The sequence below is a fragment of the Marmota monax genome, unplaced genomic scaffold, assembly GCF_021218885.2.
Source record: "Marmota monax isolate L192 unplaced genomic scaffold, Marmota_monax_Labrador192_F-V1.1 WCK01_AAM20220418_F8-fsc00122, whole genome shotgun sequence".
Lineage (NCBI taxonomy): Eukaryota > Metazoa > Chordata > Mammalia > Rodentia > Sciuridae > Marmota > Marmota monax.
The window spans coordinates 1,999,077-2,018,759 of NW_026695223.1; the positions used below are offsets into that span (position 1 = coordinate 1,999,077).

Sequence of the window (19,683 nt, forward strand, 5' to 3'; positions counted from 1 at the left end):
GCAATCTGTGAACCATCAGCTTTTCCAGAATATATTTGTGGAAATTCAGTCAACAGATCATTCTAACATCACTCCAGGTAGAAGGCAGAGGAGAACGCTTCTGTCTTGGGAGAAGCTGGCAAAATGTTAGGAGAGAGCTGCACATGGTGAAATGTTAAAGAAACAGCTCAGACAATAAAAGGTATAATTTAGAGGAGAGTAAGATTGCAGAGGCTGAGTCAGTAAGAAAGGACTCAAGGAGAAATCCAATTCTTGAATTTAGCCTTAAAAGATGTATACGTTTGAAAAATCAAAGACATTCCAGCAGAGAGATCAAAAGTTATCATTATTTAACAGGCACTGATGCCTTCTGAAAGGAACTGAGCCTGGCTTTAGCAAGTGAGGTGGGCACAGAGCTGCTGGGCTCATGGGTGTCCACTTGCACAAGTTGTATGTTGCACAAGGTTTCGTGTTTGAGTTTGATCACGTGCACTTAGTTGGGGGATCAGGCACAATGGGTGTCCACAGATGTGCACAGTGGGTTTGCTGTGTCATAAGGGGTTGCCATAGAACTAGCAAAGCAGAACTATTTCTAAGAGGCCCAGGTGTTTAAAAAAAAAATCTTAGCATTACAAGATGGTGGAGATTCTGCTGTGTTTTTCCACACAACTGTAATCCAACACCAAGTTCAGTGCCTGACACAGATATTCTGGAAGAAGAAGGAAAGGAGAAGGGAAAATGGCGGTCTTGGAGACAAAATCCCCACTAGTACATGGGCTTCTCATAATGGACAATCCTGCAAGAAGTAATAATTACGCTGTCTGAGGAACACAAGACCTCTACAGACCACAGGGGAAACAGGGTAGGGGCTCCACTGCTGTGGGGCAACTATTTCATCAGACAAATCACATGTCCTCTGGGGATCCCCAGGAAGACCTGATGGGGAGGCCAGGCTGCAGAGGACTGAGGGCTTCCATGGTGGGTAGAGCAAGAAGTGACTGTGCTACTGCTGCTCACAGGAGTCCACATGTATCTGTTAGTTCCTCAAAACCTGGAAGACTTATTTGGGCAACAATGGGGCTGTGAGGCAGAGGAAACGGGCTGGAACTGGGGCCAGCAAGGCAGCCAGCCTTCCCCAGGAGAAGACCCTGGCGGGGTGATGCAGATGAGGCTGTAAGGTAGACTGGGATAGGGTCCCTCAAGTCCCTACATCTGGACTTTAAAAACTACAAATTTTAACTTAATGGGTAACAAGGGACCCATAGAGGTTTTGAGACTAATAATGCCACAGATAATCATTTAATTTTGTAAGAGCTTGCAGCACTATCTCAAAGCACAAGGGAGGAGATGAGAGAAGGTGAGCTAAGTAATTTATTAATTCAGTCAACTAATGAACATTGAGTCCCTACTAGGTGGCAGACTTCCAGGCACTGGGGACATAGCAGCAAATATATATTTATGTATATATACACATCACAGAGCATTGTTTACCTGAGAGAGGTGGCAGACAATAATCAAAATAGTCAAGTATAATATATAACATGTTGGGCTGGGGTTGTGGCTCAGTGGTAGAGTGCTCAGCTAACATGCATGAGGCACTGGGTTCGATTCTCAGCACCACATAAATATAAAATAAAGATATTGTGTCCACCTAAAACTAAAATATAAGTGTTTATATATATATATATATATATATATATATATATATATATATATATATACACACACACATATATATTTAAAATTATATATATATAAACATATATATATATATATATATATATATATATATATATATATATGTATATCATGTTGATGGAAATAAGTGTTAAAGGGAAATTTACAGATAGAAAGGGAGATGAGATGGGGCTCACGATCTCAAAGGCCAGCGGTCATCTGGCCCTGTTGCTTTGGTGTGATGACACAGTACAGTATGATGGGAGTACATGGAGGAGAGGTATACTCAGCTAGGAAGAAAAGTGATGACAAGAAGTGGTGGGGTCTCAATATTCCCTATAAGGACCTGCTCCCAATGACCAGACCATCTCCCGCCAGGCCCCAATTCCTAAAGGTTCCACTGCCTTCCGATAGTGCCACAGGCTACGGATCAAGCCTTTAGCACAAGGGCCTTTGGGGAATATTTCAAGCCAGAACTATAGCAGGGACTGAGTGCATACCCCTCTTTCCAATCCCACACAGGTGTTTTCCAAGGTCAATGAATGTCTCACACTTTGGTCTTGGGTCTTTCAGTAGATTAATTAATACTATCAAGGTTGGTTTTGATCCTACACTCTGGCTGTAGGTGTTGACCTGTTGACAGCATACACCACAGTTTCCTACTGGACTATGGCTGGAATTGTCTCTGAGTGCTATAATAAAAGCCATTTAATATGCTCTTCCAACAGTGTGTTTTGTTCTTTTCTAAGGAACACATCCTCTGAAGCACTCTGCATGTGAAGTGTCTGTGTTCCTAGAGACACTTTTGAGTAACCTCAGATATGCACATAAATCTTGCAGCTAAGCCAAGGCCACACTGGAGCTGATACAAAGAAAGGTCAACTCATTGGTCCCTGAGAGACACACGGAGAGAAGAAGAAAAGTGCCTCCCTGGCATTGTTTGGACACAAATGAAAAGTGTTATAATTCCCCAACAGCCAGTATATTTTATATTTTGCATTCAAAGAGAGGGGGAATAAAAGAAGCCAAAATCTTGCAGCAGAAAGCCAAGGGAAGTAGAAGACTTTGTGGACTGAATATGAGAGCCAGAAAAATACAAGAAACCTTTCTCCCTCCTGAGAAGCAACCACTGGGACTCACCTGAGAAGCAATTTGGTAAACCACACTGCTAGAATCATGTTGACTCAAAGCTAGAATTGAATGCTTATTTTTTTATTTGGTTTAATTTTTTTTTTTACAGGGGAAAACATGATAGGTAGAATTTTGTACTGCATAACAACATTTTGGTCAAAGCCAGACTTCATGCATATCTGATGTAACACACCATACAGCCTAGGCGTGTAAAAGGCCAGATTGTCTAGGTTTGTGCAAGTACACGATGATGTATTTCTTAGAAGATATCCCATAATTCAGCAGCGAATTATTGTGCAAGATTTCACTTTCAGCTGAAAGCTACTACACGAATCTTAAGAGAGGTCTATGTATTAGAACTTAATTGAGCAAGTACTGCTACCACATCTAAGAAATCTACATAAAATTCAGGTGCAGTTATTTAGACACAGAACATACTGGAGTATGGGGAATGGCCTGAAAAATTGTTAAATGTTGGTACAAGCTGAATGAAATGATCCTAAAACTCCGATTGTCTGAGATGGTCAAATGTATGACGTCCAGTGTCCTCTCCACTGGAAGATTGCTTCTCTGCTCACCCATTCCTTCATCTTCTCCAGAATGGTCATGATGTATTAGAAAGGGATCTCAGTCAACAAACTCAAAACTTCAAAAATCTGTCATCCTATTTCTTCTTCCTGGCTCTCATTTTACCCAAGAACACTTCATATTGCCATGTCAGTATTAACCATCTACCGGTTGCCATCAGCTCTTCTTTCTCCCCGTCCTCTCTGATCTGCTTGTGCTTTCCTTCCTTTTTCACATTTGCTTCTCTTTACTTCTCCACCCAGAAGCCAGCAGGTCCAGTCACGAGTTTTAGTACACGTGCTGCCATCTTCCCATCTCTGGTTCTTTCCAACTGATCTTGTGGCTGCTGCATGTTAGATTTTAACCCTCTCTCCAAAGTTTTATTTTGTATTAACAGATCAAAGTTACCATACATATTACAGAAGGTTAGCAGAAGAGTGGATATATGTGCAAAAATGTATATAAATATGATTACTAGTACACAGACAATCATAAATAGAAATTCACAATTAGAGACCTACACATACAAATGAATGGGCATCTACACATTTCAAGCAGACAGGTAGGAGTGAGGATGGGCTGGATATACTACAGAAACCACAATGAAGGCAAGTTAACAGGAACTGGGGTCTCAGAGGTTGTCTCAATGGCTCGCTCCAGTTCTGAAGTAGTATATCTTGGGCACAGCAGAGAGTTGAGGCTTAATGGAACTAGAAGATGCCAAACTTTGCCTTTTAATTCCAGCTGGTATGAAAGCACCATTTAAGCCATCTTACTTGTATAAGGAGTCTAAGTGTTCTCATTATCAGCTTACTTTGTGGAAATAGATGAATTTTTTAAAACAACAACTAAATATTTCTAACCTACACTTTAGAGGTACTTGTTTTTATATGAGATATTATATTTACTTTAGAACCCATACCAGCAGTGGTAAGCTAGCTCTCCTTTCATTGCTGTTTTCCATGTTCCCAGCTATTGGTTACATAATTAAGACGGGGATTCCCTAGCCAGTTTCACCTGAGAAAAATCAACATTTCAGTCACCCTTCATTATATCTCCAGTTGAAATGCTGTTTTCACTGATGTACACACATCGCCACCCATATCGTTTTTCAGTAAGGACACCATCACCATAGTTCACTAGATGGCTGGCAGTATGATGTCCATGGTCCCTAGCCAGGCCAGGTACTATTCAACCACTTGGGGCTAAAGGAACTGAGACTCTGTGACACTGAGCAACTTGCTCAAGAAGACGAGCTAAGAGTGGAATCCGAGTCTTCTACTGATGACAACTTACTTTCCCTCTTACTTTCTTTGTCTTATTTTCAGTGTTGGTTTATGGGACCAATACTGATAAGAACCTATAAGACGTGATATCTGACACCTTTGCTTTATTTGGTCTCATGAGAACCCCACGGAAATGGACCAATGACAACCATACCGTGACCACCCACGAAAAGATGGTAAAAAGCAGTCTCTGTTCTTCACGGGGATCAAACAAAATGGGTTTCAGAAGATGTAGTACTGGCCAAAAGTGCTCTACCCCCATAACAGTCCGCTAGTAGTGAGGAGGGAATTGCCCTCTCAAGAGCCTCAGAAATAAGGCAGGAATTCAAATGTCCTTGGACTATCAATGCAATGATATCTAAATGGCAGAGTCCATCTGGTGACAATGTCTCGGTGTGTACATGTCTCTTTCTCAGCAATCACATTATTGAACTCATGTATTCTTTCAGTGAAAAGTCACAAGACGACTATTCAGTGCAGCTATTTGTTCTCAGTGCTGCAGGTTCAAGAGTTTAAAATAGGCAAAGTCCCAGCCAATGTGGAGATTGTGTTCCAGTGGTAAAGACAAGTAAATAAGAGGGCAAATATTTTTTTAAATAATATGATAGAAGCTGTTGGGTTGGATCCTCAGCACCACATCAAAATAAATACATAAAATAAAGGTATTATGTCCAACTATGAAAAATATTTTAAAAATGATAGAAAGTGATGTGTGCCATAAAGAGTAGAGAGAACAGGGTCAGGGTCAGGGGACAGCCTGACCTTGGCAGCTGGTTGCTTCACTGCATGAGCTCTGTCTTAAGTTTTCCTCAATGAGACACAGTAGGTGATTCTAAGACTCCAAATCTAGTATTCTGGGTTTCCTTCTGGGGTTTAGTTCATGGAACCACTTTCATTCCAAGAGGAATGATTCTAGTGGCTAATATTTATTGAGTGCTTATGATCTGCCAAGCTAATGACTCTTCTGTATGCATTGTCTCAATCAACTGTCAATCGTGAGAAGCAAGTTGCTACTCACATTTTACCAATAGGAAATTTAGGTCAAGAGGTGAAAACAATGGCTGATGTCACACATCTGAGACCCTGGATACAAAGCTAGATCATTTGATTCCAAAGTCCACGTACTTCATCAAATACCCACCCCTCCTTCAATAAAAATATGAAGGCAAGGTTTCCGTTTCCTTGTGTTTTTAAATCCTTTTCTTCTGAAATATGTTTCTGCCTGGACTATGAGGCAGGAAGCAACTACAACAAAAAGCTCCTAGGAAAACAGAGACAGTGTCAACTTTAGAGGTCATAGAAATTTTGAGTAACTGCTAATGCAAACAATGGGGTTTGACAAGATTGTATGCCCCTGAGCAACAAGAATACTGCTTAAAATCTATTATTGTGGGTTATTGGCTTTGGGAGACATGAGCAGAAGGGAAAGCATTTCTATGCACCTGGGCATTACCTAGGTGACATGCAGACTCTATGCTGAATTGGAGGCAAATTATCTTTATTATTAAGTAACAGGACCATATAATATTAAATAACAATAGAACTGCTTCACACAAACACACACTCCCACTTACAAACACAAATGAACACAAATGCAGCATCAGCCTAAAATTGTCATTACAGAAGATATCTCTTCATCTTCAATATTCTCAGATGCTCAAACTCTTAAGAAAACACACACACACACACACACACACACACACACTTTTGGCTCAATGTAAAAAAGAAACGATAAAGCTTTGGCTGGTGACTAAACCGTGGTGACTCTTCTTCCCTTTACCTTTGGGTAGACATGAACTGCCTGCTCTAACTATCCCCCAGGATGGTTGCTAGGGAACCGAGATGAGTATGAGTCCTAGGGAAACTGCAAAGAAATGTGTGAGCGTTTCTCAAGTAGTTTTCCACTGGACATTGAAATCCCATGAAATGTCAAGGGCTCTTCTGAGGGGGAAATAATGGGCTCTGCAATCCTTCCCACCACTCAGAAAAAAAAAAAATTGGAAGTCCTGTATACTTAAATTCTTCTTTGAGCTTCATAAGACTTACTTGTATATAAAAGGTGTTCCGTGTTTTCTAAACTTATGATCACAAGCCCTTTTTAGTTAATAGCAACCCATATGAGTTCAGCATTGTCCATAATATGATTGGGGGAAAAATGAACTGTGCAAATAGACATTGGTGAAGGTCATCTAGAAGTGACAGACTCCTAAAGACCCCTGGGTTTCATATCCTAAGTATCATCTCTCTTTCTTTCTCTATTAAATAAGGTGGGTATGATAGTTACATATTTGTACAGACAGCATTCTGTTCTAAATGATGATTATAAGATCAGTCACAGTAGCTGTAATAGTAACAATGACTAACGTGCCAGGCACTATTCTCAGTATATTAAGGGATTATCTCACAGAAATGTCCAACCATCTGGCCGATCCATAGAAGGCAACATTACTTCCATCCACAGGAGACCCCCACTCCCTTCCTCTACTCATATACACTGACAAGTCAGTCAGAAGCAGAGAGTCTGTCCATGAATTTTATATTTTCATAAACTAATGTTGATGGCTGTGCTTGGTCTGAGTCATCTTGATTTATTAGATTCTCAATATCCTAATGGTGGGTGAGTCCTCAAGCAGACAGCGGCCTTGGCAGCTCCCTGGATTTGTTGTCTTCAGGCTGCCACCCAACAACTCAGAAAGTTGGCTTTGCCTCCTGGGCTTTGCTGCCACACATGGGGTTCCCTCTGACAGCCTATACCCAGCTCAGCCAAGCCGCCATCTGGGGTGTGATCATCAATCTGCCACACTGGACAACTGGCATGTGAGGCTCCCAGAACAGAACCATATGCAGGCAGATCGTGGCACATCCTGAGACCAGTATTGGTGCACTGTGGTGTGAACCTGTTGGACCAAATACACAGATGGGCAGAAAGTCCCCAGAAATGCATGCTGGGTATTGGTTCTCTCATCCTTTTACCTGTAGACGCAGATGCATGGGAATCTACATTTGTACATTCTGCTGCTGAATGCTCCAATCTTCCTGAGATGAAATGAACCAGGGGTAACACAGTTTGGGGTCATTTTAATTTTTATACAGCAGAAAGATGAAAGTTTTCTTCAAATAGGACAGAGAGTTCAGACACTTCTTTCCAGTGTCTTCCCAAAACCCAAGACCATAGCGAACATCTCTGTGGGCATACTGTGATATCACACTACAGGCAATGATGAGGCTTCCAATCCTCTGAAAGAGGACACAGGATGTGAGAGGTTTCCCAGAAAATGTTACTTTGATTTGTCATACCCAACTGGTCTCACCCATGACCTAGTAAGAATATGGGTGTTATACACAGAAGCAAAATGACAAATGGAGATAGAAGAGTCTTAATGTTGGGACTACATGGAGTCTTCCCAAATGTAAGGTCTTATTAAAACCAAAGTCCAACCAACCACTATTTACCTTGTTCAACTTAATGACATCGAACTGTAAGTGGGAACAAAAAAGAAGGCAGGAGAATGTGAACATTTGTTAACTAATTTCATCTTTGTGCTGATACCAGTAGGTAGTGCTAATTATCACTATTTTATAGAGGAACTCGAGACTCCGAGCACTGGAGCAGAGCCTGGATTTTTATCCAGATCTTTTCATCTCTAGATCTGCAGTGGCTCTCACTCTCCACTCTGCTGACCCCCTTGCCACATGGCCCACCAAATGAGATTCACTGACTCTCATCTCAATGAAATCATATCTGTCAAGTGACAGCAACACTGGAAGATACTTCAGGATGAAGGTCAGGTATTGCAGGTGGGGTTAGCCTTTTTCACCAGACATTACCCACGAGGAAAAGACTAAAGCAAAATGCGTGAGTGAAACAATAGCAAAAGGAAAACAGAGCCTGTTCGCCCACCCACAAAAAGAAGGTGACACAAGCACATTTAAAAATAGAGAAGATATATCTGGTAGCGGCATTTTGAAGTCTGACAGTTCCCTTTTCCTCTCACACAACCTACGCGCTCTCACTCACCTAACCGTCTACCTACTCTCTTCTTGCAGCTCTCAGCTGCTGACACCTACCTATCTATTCACCTACCCAGAAACCACCTGTCCCTCTACCTAAACACTCGCAGCTGCTTTACCTGTATCCCTGTGCATGCACCTCTAAACTGATATGGATCTGGAGATATCTTCACAGCTAGATAAAATCCACACCTCACAGAGTGGCTGCTGCCCAAGTTTCGTAGAGCTGCCTTGACAAAGTACCAACATCAGGGTGTCAACATGGCTGCACACCTCCTGGGTGCTCCCCTAGGTTCTGATGGCAGCCTACAGTCCTCACCACTCTTTGGCTGGTAGCTGCATCTCTCCACTCTTGACCTTCGTCATCACGGGGCTTTCTCCCTGCATGCTTCTGTGTCTGTTCTCTCCTCTTTTTACAAGGTCACTTGTCATGAGATTAGGGCTTACCTGGCTCCAGTATGACTTCATCCTAGCTAATGACATTGACAACAACCCCATTCCCAAATAAGGTCATATTCCAAAGTCTGGGACATTAGAACATCAGCACCTCTTCTTTGGAGTACACAGTTCAACTCACTACTGCCACGATCTGCCAGGTGCAAAAACCAGACCACCTCATTTGGTCCTGACACTCTTTATGAAGTTGATCAGTGGCTCTCTACCCTGAAGGTTTACAGAATCATCTGCAGAAACATTTCATTATTTTTAAAATATATTTCATGCCCATAGCACACATTACATGCAACATATCCAGACTGGGAGTCAACATTTTAAAATGTAAAATGAAGGAGTCAAGTGTCCTGCAGGAGTACAATGCTCTCTCAGAAATGACGATCTCTGAGATCAACCTTAACAACAATGCTTTAAAATCTGGAAACCAAAGCAAAAAGAGATAAAATGTTGTGTCTACAGTTCACACAGAATATAACCAGAACTGTGGGTTTTCAAACCCTAGTCTGTACCACAAAAAGTCCATTTGTTCACAATCCATGCTGTCCATCTCTGCCTGCCCAGCCCATGTGACCAACTTTGGCATGGATGTCTGCAGATCTATGTGGGCAGGTGACCTTCAAGTGGGAAGCCAGGTGTGCACTGGCCTGAGCTCTCTAGATTCTTAGTGAAGGGGGAAGTTCCTCTGGGTACAGACACTTGGCTGGACCTCTTTGTACACACCATCACTGGGGCATGAGATGTTGCTATCAGAGTACCCAATAACCAGTCAGGGTGTGAGTTACAGGTAAGAAGTTGTCACTCTCAGCACTGTCTAGAGATCATTGGTGCTGGGTCCTCAGCCCACAGACACTGACAGAATACACAGATGAAGAAATATAAATAGCAATCAATGTTACCAAGTGGGAGTGGTCCTGACTGGAGTTTTATTTCAGGTTTTTCTTTCTATAATCAGGTTGGAAAACAGTGATCCTTCTACTCCAGTTTCATTATTTTTACATCCTTTTCTCTTCCCTAAACCAGAAAAAGAAACAGTTACTAATTTGGAAACTATTGCTGATTTGGGAACCAGCTTAATCCCTGTAAATATCTGCTCACAGTTCTACTGTATTAGATGTTGTCACCAGAGAATAGAAGAGGAAAGATTTTTTTTAAAAAGATCATGTGGTTCAGCCCTGAGGCCTTGGAGCAAACTCCTGTAACAGTCCGAGATCCTCTGAGGTCACTGTCTTATTTTCAATATCCTTCAATATCAGTGCCCAATTATTGATCCATATGGCAGCAGGAGGCCCTGGCTTTGCAGGAGAGCTTAGTTAATAGATGCTCTGACGTCCCTGTAAGCTACAGGAACTGCCTTAGTGTCTCTGATGCAGCTGTGGTTAACCCCTAATGCCATCGCATCATTATCATCCTTGGCCACTTTCACCCTCAACATTGTCTTGGTGTGGACAGTGTATTCCATAGTTATACCAACATTTATCCATGCTCCAAGTTTTGATTCAGAAAACATGGAAACACCCCCACGGCATTCCTTCTATGCTTCCCTAACAGAGGCCCTTTGATGTGCTCATGTGTGACTCACAGTTACTGTCTCTCTTGTTCAGAGATTGCTCCTGCCTCTGAGTTTGTTCCTGTTGTTCTCCCTCCCCAAAATGTTCTCCTTCCCCAACTCCACTTATGTAAATCTTAACCATCTTTCAAAGCTGAACTCCAGCACCATTTCTGTGATGTGGCCTCTGTCTGCCTCAGCCCACACTGACTTCTTCCTTCTCCTAACTTTTACTTGTGACATTTGCTTTGCTAAAACAGGGTAAAGAGTGAGCACAGGCCTGTCTTCAGTGATGGATTCTCTCCTCCTCCTCCCCCCCCCCCCCCCCCCGCCCCCAAGCAGGATGCCTGAACTTTGTTTAGAAGCCTGCAGGCAGAATCTGGTTCCTGGTTATGGTAATTTGATCCCAACCCTAACAGGTGGCCATTCTTCAAAAGTGGTGCGCTAAAAGAAATGAGAATGTAATACACAGTGTAAGGATGCAGGGTTCTTTTACAAAATCTAAGAAAGTTGCTAACAGGACATTTAAACTGGGGGCTTCCCCTTGTCCGACCCTTGTCCACAGCAGGTGCTCATTTTCCCTTTCCAGCATCCTTGGAAGATGGTCATTCAGCTTATCCATGGACACATCCTTTGAGACCATTTCTCCAGCTGGACCATCTGGACAGCAGGACGGTTTCTGTTTGTTAACATACTTATACTACAGTACTTCTTGAAGTTTACTTTGTGGACCATCTGCCCCAGAATATTTGAGATGCTTGTTAAAATCCCAGACTTTCAAGTCCAACTCTAGGCGTAACTAAATCGGCATTTGGAGCAAGGCGGGAAACAGTAATGTACATGGTTCACAGGCTTTTCCCAGGTGATGTCTGTGCACCACAGAGTGTGGATCCACTGTCAGTCAGTGGACTCTAGGCTGACAACCTGTTCCATCTCCCTAAAACCAAACTCAAGTCTTCACAGCAGCTCTAAATATCCTGGAAGACCTCTCTCTACTCTCCCTCCTTAATACTCAGCCAAAACCCAGGTTCTTCAGCTTTTCTTTACCACAAGGCCCCACACCCTGAACCAACTTGGACACTCTCATCTGGGTTCTTTGCTGTTTGTCAATGTCTCTCCCAAAGCGTGATCTCAAAGCTGGCATATACCTCACAAGGTATGAGGTGGGGGAGAGAGCTGAAAGGTTTTTAAAGCCTTTACCACACACTACCAATTTTGTGAAGTGCATCCATCTACACTCCTGCGGGCTGATCACAAGACCCCATTTCAGCCTGAGGCCACCAGCAGAAAGTGCCATCACTTGGAAAACCTTTGCTAACTGAAGAGGCACATGAGGTTGGCTCTTCCAAGTTGTTCTAACTTGGGTGGCTTTGTTTTGATTTTCAGGTATGGATTGGCAATTGGCAGTTTTTCTATGAATCACCTGTTCCTGTCCTTTCTGGTTTTCTTCTTTTAATCGGTTCTGCCCGTCCCTGTGGAAAGTGAGCCCCTCCTAGGCAATGCTTTACGAAATCCTCAAAACAGCACTTCTAGGTAAAGAGGCTGAGTCTTCAGGAACAGTGGGGTGCTCCCCTTCCTCACTGACTTATTCCTTTGGTGAATCAACATTACAAGGAGGAAAACTCTTTATCTTCTAGACACTTTGTAAACTGAGTCAAGAGGTCCCAGTACTGGGGATTCTCACAACTGGGTTACCTGATACTCCAGCCTACAGTTCCCTTTATCCTCTTTGGTATTTCCTCTGGCCTAGAGGTAACAAATAATAACCAATTAGTGGCTAGCAGTGCTATTTACTGATACAAGGTAGAAGGAGGATGTGTATGATTATTCATGTATTTGTCAATGGAGGCGACATGTATCTGCCCCAAAGTGAATATCAGAAAAGGACCAAAAAGGGAGCCATTTGGAGATAAGGCAGAGTCTGGAACAAATTAGTCCATTGGTTGACAGCAGGATCAGTATAAATTCCATGTGAAGCAAGAGTGGCTTTCCTTTTTTTCTATTTTGTATTATTGATATCCCAAGACCAGTGTTTATGAAATTAACTGAGACCCTAATGTTGATTCATTATTTATAGCAGTTTAGTCCAAACAGCTGAGCTTCTCATGGATTTTGTTAATTTAATCAAATTCCATGCAATTATACTTTAATTAAAAATACATATGCATAAAGTTGAAATGCTGATATTTAAATCAATTGAATTTACAACCAGATTAGAAGAGAAATGCAAACGATTAATTACAGATCTGAGTTAGAAGCAAAATTTAAAATAATTTAATCCTACACTCTTTTTCTATCTGGAAGGTAGCCAAGAACCAAAGGTCATGAATTCTCATGTCACACAGTGAGTGTTAATGCTGAGATTTAAATCCAGGTTTCCTGACTTCCGACTCAGACCCTGTTCATCTGGGCTCCTCCTTGACCTTTTGCTATTCCCAAATTCACTCAAGAAAAACCTGATCTTCCCCCCACCCCAACCTCAAATTTTTTTCCAAGTAAAACCTCTTCCAGGGGTCAAAGCTGCTAAAGTGATGTAAAAGTCTTGGTTCTGGGACTTGGCCATTCTAGGCAGCCTGATAAAAGTATCTTCTATCAACTTTGATAAAACCTCAATTTTTCCTCATTAGTTATTAACAGACACATACATGCTTGAAATTTCAATGCCCTACATTTTGTTCCAAATCTTTCATACATTAACAAGTATTACAAAAAAATTTAAGTACTATGTAAATTATCAGATATGAAAGAACACCTCTTTTCTTTCTTTCTTTCTTTCTTTACTATTCGAAGTTTCCCATCACTTTCTTTTTAGAGCAATAATTTTAAACAAGGCAAAAATTTTAACTTCACTTTCCCAACATTAAAGTTTTAGTTTCTTCATAAAGTACTGTATGCATGGCCCATGGGCTTTTCTCACAGAACCTAAAGAGAATTTTAAACTTAAACAGACTGTTCTCAATAGGGACACAAAATAAATTTTAATAATCAAAAAAAATGCTCTGATTGACCTGGATACTGATATTGTTCAGAACAGTGGGGATAAGTTGCTAAGCCTACACCGCTCTTCAGCACAGATGCTTGCACCCCACTTCTTCTTCTCCCACCAGGAATGCTGGACCCCACATGGAAGAGATTACCCCCTTCCTCCACACACAAGCAACCCTCCCTCTGTCACATGCACCCTCTCCCCAGCCCCAACACACACACAAACCTACCCTGGGTGTCATCCTTAAGCACCATTGTCACACCAAGGTCTCGCCTGTATAGTCAAACCCTGGAGCCACAAAAACTGACAACCTGCAAGCTATGTTCACTTCATAAATGCTCTGTAAACCTTGAAAACCTCCAGAAAGTTTTCTACCTCACAAGGACTCTCCTGGGAAATCCAGGCACCAGACCCCCTCTGCCCTCAGACCCAGAGGTCCTCCCCGGGGACAGAGCAGGAGCCTAGAACACACTCACTGCAAATCGGACTTGGCAGTTCTCTTCTCCCAGGTAGCAGAGGTCACCTGAGGCATTGGTCTCCAGCCAGAGGTGCTCCCCGTTCACGGCGTTCTCCTGCAAGGAAAAGACCCAGCGGCTTCAGTTTTCTCTTCAGAGACAAGAGAGAGTTTTAAACTTCTATTTGGATACAGAAAAGTTAGCCCAAGGAGTTTAGGTCCCACTTCTCCTGGGACCACTTAAAATACTCCTAGAATGGATACTACTGAAAGTCTAGAAATGGAAAAGGTGTTGGAAAACTTTCTTTGAGCTATGACCAAAATAGACACAAGGTCTCAAGTTGATTTATTCAAATATGTGGTCGTTTTTAAAAAAAATATTCAACATAAATGAGAAAAAAATCCCTAAATAGTATCATGTTAAGCCTTACTTATCCAGGCACAATGCTGCAAATTTCATGACAATTGAGATCAAAACTCTATTAAAATTTGCCTTAACTTAGTGAGTTAGAAGGACAATAGTGGTATTAAAGTACTTTGAGACTGTTTCAAAAACCATTTGTATAAGCAGTGGGTAAATTATACTTCTCAGGGCAGAGTTTTCTTAAAACTTGGTTTAAGTCCCTGGTACTCAAAGCATTAGTAAATTTCTACTGACTCAAATATTTTACTAATTCAGTAAGGCCTTCCATCCAATTAATTCTAAATTTTTCAAACTGAATAATTTTATTGCTTCTAAAAATAGTCACAAACTTCTGAGAGTGAGCAGGGCTCACCCTCTGATGTATGATATAATAAGCAACAGCCCTACTGTCCCCAAATATGCAGGGTTTAATTGGAGAGAGAAGTGTAAACACTTGTCTTTTAAAGTACCATGAACAGAAATCCATATTTCTTATAACACATTACATTGGAAAGGATGAATTTGTGTATTAACTCTTTATTTGGTTAAAAAAGAGTTCCAATATATTAGGGAAAGCATTGTATTAGATTAATCACAAAGAAACAAGACTAAGATGGCAGGTCTTATAGGAAAATTTCTTATTTTACTTTATTCATTAAAAATAGATGAACTTACAGTTATTTTTCTGTGGTGGATGCTAAACCCCAATTTGATGGTATTAGAAAGTACAACATTTGGGAAATATTGAAGTCATGAGGGCAAAGGAACCATGACAGATCTGTGTCCTTATGCAAAGGGAGCACAAGAAAAATATTCCTGTCTTCCTTTCTGCATGTGCACGGGTCAAGGAAAAGTCACATGAGCCCACAGAAAGAAAGTGGCTGTTTACAAGCCAGGAAGGAGTTCCTCACCAGGAACCAAATCTGCCAGCACCTTGACCTTGAACTTCTTAGCTTCCAGGACTGAGAAAGGAAAGCCTATTGTTTAAGGTGCCAAGTCCACAGCATTTTGTTACACCATCCTGAGAAGGATGGTTTCAATAAGGAGTTTTGTAGAATAACCAAGCAACTTAGAAACCTATCTTATGCATGAGCCACCCTTATTATAACTCAGTCCAGAAGAGTCCACACTATAGTCCTCTGAATCCCAAAACTTAGCCCAGAGAAGCAGAAATATAGAGCAAATGTTTTCTGGGTTAAAAAATAGTAAGAGTCACCCATCTTTTAAAATGAATACATTTCTTCATGTTTAAATATATTTTCATTGCAGGGCTTATAGTCACAAATATTTTCAGGCCAGAATAACCAAATGCCATATTTCTGTCCTATGATCTAGGAGCTTCATGATCCCAGGAAAGTAAGTAAGTCCTAGAACAGTGAAGTGAGACATGAAAGTGTAGGAAAATGTGACCAGGTGTATAGTTGTCAAGGGTTAAGGGAAACCCTGAGGTGGGGATAGGCCAGATATGGGCTCATGTCCCCCAAAACCAATCCTAAAATAAAAGCAACAACAATGAGGATCATCACCCACTACATCAAAGGGCAGCCACTTTCCCAAAGCTTCCTTCTCTTGTTGTGATGTTTATGACAAATCATGCTCAATTTGTTCACAGAAGTCAAGTCACTTTGTCTTGTGGGACAATAACAAAAGAAATAAAAGTATAGCCATAAGGTTGGACTCTGAAAGTTTTCAGCTACATATAGATGATGACAATATTAGAAAATAAAATACAAAGACACTTCTTTGCAAGATATTCTAAAGAAATCTATCCTCACACTCAATAATAGTCTCATCATCCAATTTATCCAACTTTAACTTAAAACTCATTACATAAAATAATCCCTTTCCATTTTATTATTATTTAATTCATTCAGCAAATATTTATTCCTTACCAATGGTACTAGGCACTGGGATAGTGCAGTAATTCATAGAGGCAAATCTACCAAAGAAAATTGAAACTAAACACACCATAATAGCAGCAAATACTACAGAAAGACATATAACAAAAACCCTGCCAACTATTTCAGAAAATGAAGCACAGAATGCTACAGTAAAGATAAAAAAAAATTGATAATATCAATCTAGGGAGACCAAGTGTTGAGTCTTGGAAGAGCCAGTAAGGCAGACAAGCCCTGGCAGGACCCCGAGAGTCTGAAGCTCACAAGTACCCCACTAACTCACTAGTCTAGTGGGCTGGATCGCGGGCCACAGGCTGTGTGCACCCTTCCGCAGTGTATACCCCTGCAAGCCTTCCGAGGTATGCTGGTCAATCCTACCTGAGAAGGGGGCATAGCAACAGACTGCTGGGATTAGCCAGCCTCACTCTTGAGTGAGAACCTGATTTAAAAGAGACACCCTTGAAAGAGAAAGGGTGTGTCGAGATGGCAAAGTTTTGCTGTACCCTGCCACAATAGTTCTAGCATGCTGATTCTCAAACTTGGCTATATATTGTAATCTGGTGAGTTTTTAAAAAAAATGTGGCATTTATACACAATGGAGTATTACTCTGCATTAAAAAATGACAAAATCATAGAATTTACAGGGAAATGGATGGCATTAGAGCAGATTATGCTAAGTGAAGCTAGCCAATCCCTAAAAAACAAATGCCAAATGTCTTCTTTGATATAAGGAAAGTAACTAAGAACAGAGTAGGGACGAAGAACAGGAGAAGAAGATTAACATTTAACAGGGATGAGAGGTGGGAGGGAAAGGGAGAGAGAAGGGAAATTGCACGGTAATGGAAGGAGACCCTCAGGGTTATACAGTGGAGGGGATAGAGAGAGAGGAGGGGAGGGGAGGGGAGAGGTGGGGAGGGGGGAGGGTGGATGATGGGAAAGGCAGCAGAGCACAACAGACACTAGTATGGCAATTTGTAAATCAATGGATGTGTAACTGATGTGAATCTGCAATCTGTGTATGGGGTGAAGGTGGGAGTTCATAACCCACTTGAATCAAAGTGTGGAATATGATATGTCAAGAAATTTGTAATGTTTTGAACAACCCACAATAAAAAATTAAAAAAAAAAAAAAACACTTGGGTAGCAGTCCAGTTCACTTTGATGGATCTGTAGTAAAACCTGGGCATCAGGACTATTCAAAATTCCTGAGGTGATTCTAATGTGCCGCAGAGTCCGAGACCCACTCATCCAACAGACCCCACTCTACATCTTTTAAGTTTTTTTGGATGATAGGTTATAGAATTTGTCTGAGTGAAATCTATTGCATTTGATACATCTCAGTCTTATACAATCATTTGTGAGAGAGAAAGAGAATCACAGCATGAGGGAGCCCAGTCAGATTTTAAGGAAGGAGGCATGGAACCCTAAGTACACTGTGAGTAGGCTCAGAGCTAATAATACAGATCCTGAGGATAATAAAGAAGGAAACAAACTTGCATAATTCTTTAAGGAAACAGTAGAGTAAAACAAAACATCCATGTACTGAAACTACTATACTATTCTGGGGAATGTGTTCTAAAAAAATTTGTAATGGAAGAAAAACTATGTACCTTAAAACGTTTATTTCTACCATCTGAAAATTGAAAAGTTGTAAATATTACAAACACCAACAAAGAAAAATGGTTACAAAAAGTAGGATGAAGTAGAATATTATACATGAAATAGGATATTATTATCACCGAGAAGTACAAAGAAGAAGAATAGTCCTACGGAAACTATGTGACATAGAGTCAAGCAAATAAAAGTAAAATTGGAAACTGATTGATATTAGGATCAAAGCTCTACACAGAAATAAGGACTGAAAGAAATGAATCTGTCAGCAGTTTGATTTCTTGACCCACACACCTACTTCTACTGGTTGCTCCCCTTTATTAGAAAATTTCAAAAAAAGAGTTTTTATTCTCAACTTCCTTTCCACTCCATTATTTCTTGAATTCCATCAGGAATTTCCTTCACATTCTATCATAATCACTATTTTCTAGATCACGAGTGACATCAAAGGTGGAACCAACTCTCTCGTTTCCACCTTACTCAACATCTTTTGACCCAGATGATCACTCTTTCTTCTAAAGACACTTTATTCTACTCTCTTTGTTTTTCTTGGACCTCAATGCTCTCTCCTTTCTGGTCTCCTTTGTTGGATCTTTCCTATATTGGCAAACTCTAAATATGATATTGGAGTGTACCACAGCTCTCCTCCAATTGTGGTTAGTCCTTAGGTTATTTCCCATCTTACCAATATGACTTTAGATCCCATAAAATAATTATTGCCTCCTCAATTATTCATTCAGTTAGAACCTCTTATTTGAACTTCAGGCTCGTTAACAAAAAAAAATTTTTTTAAACTGCCCTCTCAGCATCTCCACTCAAAGATGTAATATGCATTTCAAATTTTTACATTCTCAAAAACTCTTGATTTCTTCCATCCATCAGCTCTAACTCGAATCCTCTCCCTGAATTTTCAGTAAATGTCATTTCCATTCTTATTGCATAGGCTAAAAACTGGAGTCATTCTAGACATCTCTCTCACGTCTTCTATCAGCTAATCTGATTAATTAGTTTCAAAATGTACATGAAAGCCCCATCACTTCTCAACACATCTAATAGTACCACCAGTTCTGGCTTGGAACGTTGAAATATCCCCCCATTCCAACTAGTGTCTCTACTCTATTTTGAAGCCTCAGAGTCTTTTCCAAAGAGCAAGCAAAGTAATTATCTTAAAATGTTAATCTGACCAGGTCAATGATCCATTCACAATTCTTCCTTAGCTACCCAGGCTCTTGGAAGACTCTAAGCCTTTCCTTACACAGTCCTTGGGTGCCTCTCTTCTTTTCCCATCCCTCTGCCATCTTGTTTCCTGTCTCCCTGGTCTTGTGCCATAATTCCTCTCAGTGGTCAGCACGTCATCACTCTGTCCCCTTGCTACTTCTCAAGAAGAGCAAAGAAGCTCTCCCTCAGATGTGTTTTTTTGTCCCCTTATCTAAAACGGCTTACACTTGACACCAGTATTGTGTTTTCCTCACTTAATTGAGGGTTCTGTTCGAATGTTTCCATAGCAAAGATGGTTCACTGTATATCCTATTTCTTTATCCAAATTTATTATTTCTCTCCATTCTGACTTTATGTGGTTAATTTCTATTCATAGTTTGGTCATCACATCAACTGTCACTACTTCAAAAAAGTTCTCACGGACCCCAAAACCTAAGTCAAGCTGTTTGTCAGAAAACCATGT

General features: G+C 40.9%; 1 protein-coding gene across 13 annotated transcripts in view; it reads right to left on the minus strand.

The window, feature by feature from the left end:
* Window positions 1-19,683, minus strand: part of Dgki (diacylglycerol kinase iota) — a 428,822-nt gene that overhangs the window by 251,122 nt on the left and 158,017 nt on the right. For all 13 annotated transcript variants that reach the window (XM_058575765.1, XM_058575763.1, XM_058575762.1 and 10 more), the window contains exon 3: window positions 14,113-14,208. In XM_058575765.1, coding sequence (XP_058431748.1) covers window positions 14,113-14,208 — 96 coding nt within the window. The remainder of the gene's footprint in view (window positions 1-14,112; window positions 14,209-19,683) is intronic.